Source organism: Pipistrellus kuhlii, unplaced genomic scaffold (genome assembly GCF_014108245.1).
Source record: "Pipistrellus kuhlii isolate mPipKuh1 unplaced genomic scaffold, mPipKuh1.p scaffold_m20_p_21, whole genome shotgun sequence".
Taxonomy (NCBI): Eukaryota; Metazoa; Chordata; class Mammalia; order Chiroptera; family Vespertilionidae; genus Pipistrellus; species Pipistrellus kuhlii.
The window spans coordinates 9,214,615-9,219,762 of record NW_023425520.1 but is presented as its reverse complement, the minus strand read 5'-3'; the positions used below and the strand labels follow the sequence as shown (position 1 = coordinate 9,219,762).

Below are 5,148 nucleotides of genomic sequence, written 5' to 3'. Positions count from 1 at the left end.
TTTTTTAACCTGTGGAAGGAAATAGATATACAAATACAGAAAGCACAGACAGCCCCAAAAACTGAATTTGAAGAGGTCCACACCAAGACACATCTGTGAAGAGAGATAGTTCTTATCAAGGGTTAAAGACAAAGAGAGAATCTTAACAGTAAGAAAAAACACACAATTAGTTACATACAATGTAATCCCAGCAATCAGCCTGATTCACACTGTCTACTCAGCCCTGGTCCCATTCAATTTACAGCCCCACCCAAGCTGTTTTCAGAGGCTTTTCCATTTGAATGACCTATTCTGGCTCAGGCTTCATACTTTTCTAAAAAAAAATCTCTCAAACAAACTGGTGTCAGCATGTCCCATGCCTATCAGTAAGAAGCCCAAGACAGCTTGGCCTCACCTGGGCACTTCCAAGCCCAACACAAGTAACAGCCATATGCAGATTGCTCTGTAGCTCCTGATGGGTGGCCTCAGGTAGTGACTAACTTTGCATCCACTGGGAGGCCCCAGAACCAGTGCACCAGCTTCAGACCACACCGATTACAACTCTTCACATCCACAAATGACACACTCCAGGGGCAGACTCAGTGAGCACCAAAGCCCCCCTGAAGCAAGTCCTGCTCCACAGGGGTGTCTCCTGCATAGGAGTGGTTCTCAGAGCCAATCAGCCTGCATGGTCAACTTCTCCCGGTGACCCAATAGCAATCAAGGCTCAACTATAACAAGACTGTGCACACAGTCCACACAAACGAAAGAAGAAATCTCCAGAAAAAGAACTAAATGAAATGGAAGCAAGCAAACAACTAGATATAGAATTCAAAACCATGGTTATAAGGTTGCTCAAAGATCTTAATAATGAGAGCTTCAAGGGACTTAGTGAGAATTCAAGAATTTTGAGATGTGAAAAAGGACCAGTCAAATATTAAGCATAAACTTACTGAAATAAAAAATAATTTACAGGGATTCAACAATAGAGTAGAGGATTTTGAAAATCAAATCAATGATTTAAAATAGGCAGCAATGCCAAAACCGGTTTGGCTCAATGGTAAAGCGTTGCCTGCAGACTGAAAGGTCCCAGGTTCGATTCTGGTCAAGGGCATGTACCTGGGTTGTGGCCACATCCCCAGTAGGGAGTGTGCAAGAGGCAGCTGATCGATGACTCTCTCATCGATGTTTCTAACTCTCTATCTCTCTCCCTTCCTCTCTGTGAAAAATCAATAAAATATATTTTAAAAATAAATAAATAAATAAATAGGCAGCAAAAATACCCAAACAGAAGAGCAAAAAGAAAAAAAGAATAAAAAAATATGAAGTTAGTGTAAGGACCCTCTGGGACAACTTAAGCATACCAACATTCACATCATGAGGATGCCAGAAGGAGGAGAGAGAGAGAGCAAGATATTGAAAACCCATTTGAAGAAATAATGATAGTAATCTTCTCCTAACTGATGAAAGAAATACACTTACAAGTCTAGGAACCCAAAGAGGCTTACACCAAGACACATTATAATATAAATGACAAAGGTTAAAGACAAAGAGAAAAATCTTAAAAGCAGCAGGAGAAAAGCAGTAAGAAGAAGAAAAAGAAGCAGCAGCAGCAAAAGAAAAAAGATAAAAAAATATGAACAATAAAAAGGCAATAAATACATATCTATCAACAATTGAATCTAAAAAATGGAACAAGGAATATAATGAACAAAATAAACTGGTGAATGAAATAGAACCAAAGGTATGGAACAGACCAATGAATCTCAGAGGGAAGGGAGGGGATAGTGATTGAACAAAGAACTTGTATGCATATATACATTACTTATGGACACAGACAATATGATGGTGAAGGAAAGCCTGGGCCAGGGGCAGGAACTGGATGGATGAGACAATGGAGACTGGGGGGGTAGGAGAAGGGGAGATCTATAATACTCTCAAAAATATTTTTTAAAAGTAAGGAAAATGGAAAAAAATCTCATAGGAAAAATAATATATAGAACAGCCAATAATCAATTGACCAGCTATTAAAAATTAGTTCAGTGAGTTGGCTAGAAACAAGGTCAATGTGCAAAAATCAAAACTATCACTGATTAGCAAATGCAATTTAAAAGCATCTTTTACTTAGCCATAAAAATTCTAAGTACAGCCGAAACTGGTTTGGCTCAGTGGTAGAGCATCGGTCTGTGGACTGAAAGGTCCCAGGTTCGATTCCAGTCAGGGGCATGTACGTTGGTTGCAGGCACATCCCCGGTAGGGGGTGTACAAGAGGCAGCTGGTCAATGTTTCTCTCTCATTGACATTTCTAGCTCTCTATCTCTCGCCCTTCCTCTCTGTAAAAAATCAATAAAAATATATATTTTTTAAAAATTCTAAGTACAAACCTACAAAGAAAATACAAAGTTTTTAGGCACAAAATGAGAATAACTAGTAAGTTTTTTTAATAGGCTAAAAAGATTAAGTTAAATTTACTATCTTAGGAAACTTTGAAAATTTTGGTCTTAATAAACTAAATTATTAAGTCCACACTCAAAGTAGAAGTAACTATTTTTTTGTATACAACAAAGCCAGCCAGAGATAAAACAAAGCTCCAGAGAAATAGGTTGGGATTGCAGTCCTCAGATACCTGCAACTCCGTAAGGGACAGAACACTTTCTTTCCTTAATGCCATAGAGCCACCATCCTTCCACAAGCTCAAAAAAAAAAAAAAAAAAAAAAGAAAAGAAAAGAAAAGAAAGAAAAAAGAATGAAAAGAAAAAAAGAAAGAAAGAAAGAAAGAAAGAAAGAAAGAAAGAAAGAAAGAAAGAAAGAAAAAAAAGGGGGGGGGAGGGGGATTGATGCTCCATTTTGTTCTCTTACCTGATTGGGAGATGAGTCCCCATCCTGTCACCCAGCAGGTAAGGTTATTCAGGTTCATGTTTGGGGTTGCAATGCAGATGGGGAGTACAGAGTCAGAGAATACAATTGGACTTTTCAGCTGCACCAGAGCGACGTCACCTCCAAGAGGGTGGTACATTTCAAATGTATGATGAATAATAACCTTATTCACCTCAAACCACTGGGTATGGTTGCCTGCGAGCTTGAGGTCCACAAGGCCCACGTACATATCAAATGCCGCAGGGCTCCTGTTCCTGTGGGGACAGAGAACAAAGGCACAGTGGCTCAAGCACCTTGAACCTGGGGAGAGGAGCCACCATTATGAGCTCACCGACACAGGGAGGCCTGGGAGCGAGGCAGCTTGGTGTTCAGGCTCTCAGTCAAGATGTGGAAAAGTAATCCTTGCAGGACAGTGGGGATTTGGTTGTTTGGGAAAATGTCCCCCAGAGAAGTCTTGACGTGGGCCCGTGGGAAACCATCAGGATCTGCTGGCCACCAACAGCCCAGGATGAGCTTTTCAGGTGAAAAGTGGCCTGTCCAGAGGTCAGTCTCTCCTCAGCTCTCACCCTGTGATGTGCCTCTTCTCCTCCCCTCCCCTCTCATGCTCTGAGTCTCCTCTCCTCCCATCTTATCCTGGGATGTATTTCCTCTCCTCCTATGTCTCCTCTCCTCCCATCCTATGATGTGTTTTCTCTCCTTTCATACGATGATGTGGCCCCTCCATCTCTCATGTGAGCGTCTCAGCCGCCCTATGGTGTGTCTCCTCTCCTCAGCTCTCATCCTATGATTTGGCTCCCCGCCTATCTCAAAGAACAGATGGGCCTAAGGACCCCCCGCAGCCCCCCCTCCTCCCACACACACATACCCTGGCCCTGTGTCAGAAGCTATAGAGGATGGAGCTGTGTGCTAGGCCCACTCTCTCTCCAATTCCAATTGTCCCGCTCCACCTGTCTTGCATGGTCAGTCCCTGGACCTCCGGGGAATGGCATCCGGCACCACTCACTTGCTAAAGCAGTGGGCTGCTGACAGGATCCAGTACTCATTGATGATGGACCCTCCGCAGATGTGGAAGCCCCCGTAGTGCACGCTGACCTGCCATGGCCACTTCCCCTCAGGGGCGTCCGTGCCCCCTAGGATCCTCCCCTGCACGTGGCGCCGGCCACAGGCTGAGTGGAGAGAGACAGAGCGTGTGAGTGCAGCTGTGCAGGAGCAGGCCAGGCCAGGGGCAAGAGGAGGGAGGGAGGATTGCGGTGCACCAGAAGTTTGTGTGTGTGTGTGTGGGGGGGGGGGGATAGGAAAGGGGAGGGGAGACTGGGGTAATAGGGAAGCAGAGAGGAGGATAGGAGAGAGCAGGGGAGGATGAGGACGGAAGGGAAGGCAAGGAAAAGGGGTCTCCAACATGGAAGGGGAGGGGAGGGAGGATGCGCCTCTGGAACCACTCACAACCATGCTAGGGTCCTACCCACGGCCTGGCTCAAGGTGATCCCTTCGCTGTCGAGGTGCCTGCGGGGCAGCAGCAGCAGCAGCAACAACAGGAGGAGGCCCGAGGCTTTGCTGGAAGCTCCAGGCCCAGCACCAGGGCAGGAGGGCGGGGTGGCCATGAGTCTGAGGGCCCCCGGGTGCGGTGGCTGGAGCCCGTGGGACTCCCCCTGGTGCGGCCGCGCGGTGTGATGGCGCAGCACCAACGCCAGCGCCTCGCGCGCTGGAACCTCAGCACATGGTTTGCCCCTGCGGCTCAGGCTCCAGGGGGCTCCGCTCCGCTGCTCTCTGGGCGCCTGGGGCCCTGGCAGGTCACGCGCTCACTTACACGTGGACGTGGCTCTCAGCGGCCTGCACCGCCCTCCCCTCCCCTCCTACCCCCACACACAGGTGATAGACTCTCTGTGTCCTCACACCCGGTCAGCTGCGGTGGGTGGTCTCCAGTGGCCCCACCCCAGGGCGGCTGTGGTCATGCAGCCAGCAGGTCCGGGTTTGGCCATAGGACGCACGCAGTAGTATGGGGAAGTGCAAGCACAATTCCTCACCTGCTTACCAATGAACAAAGCAAGTTATGATACCATCAGCGAAGAGATGGTGGTAAGGTCATTGTGCCACCTTCGCCCCTGAGGCCTCGGAGCCCCGCTGCCCTGACAGGATGGGCACCAACGCACAGCGCTGCCTTCCAAGGAAACCTCACTTCCAGTACAAAGTTGATTTTCATGTGAGGTTTACATCTCACAACGTGTTCTTTTGTTTTCCCTCAAGCGTAAACACATGTAAAAATCATTCTTAGTTCACGAGTTACATAGAAAC

General features: G+C 47.1%; 1 protein-coding gene across 1 annotated transcript; it reads right to left on the bottom strand.

Annotated features, from left to right (window-relative positions):
* Window positions 1-2,806: 2,806 nt before the first annotated feature.
* On the bottom strand, window positions 2,807-4,687 carry PRSS38 (serine protease 38; the record flags this gene model as incomplete). The annotated part of the gene is made up of 3 exons (XM_036450586.2): window positions 4,319-4,687; window positions 3,860-4,022; window positions 2,807-3,110 (listed from the first exon to the last, which is right to left on the bottom strand). Coding segments are annotated over exons 1-3 (606 nt in total), but the record flags the coding sequence as incomplete, so codon positions are not given.
* Window positions 4,688-5,148: the final 461 nt, after the last annotated feature.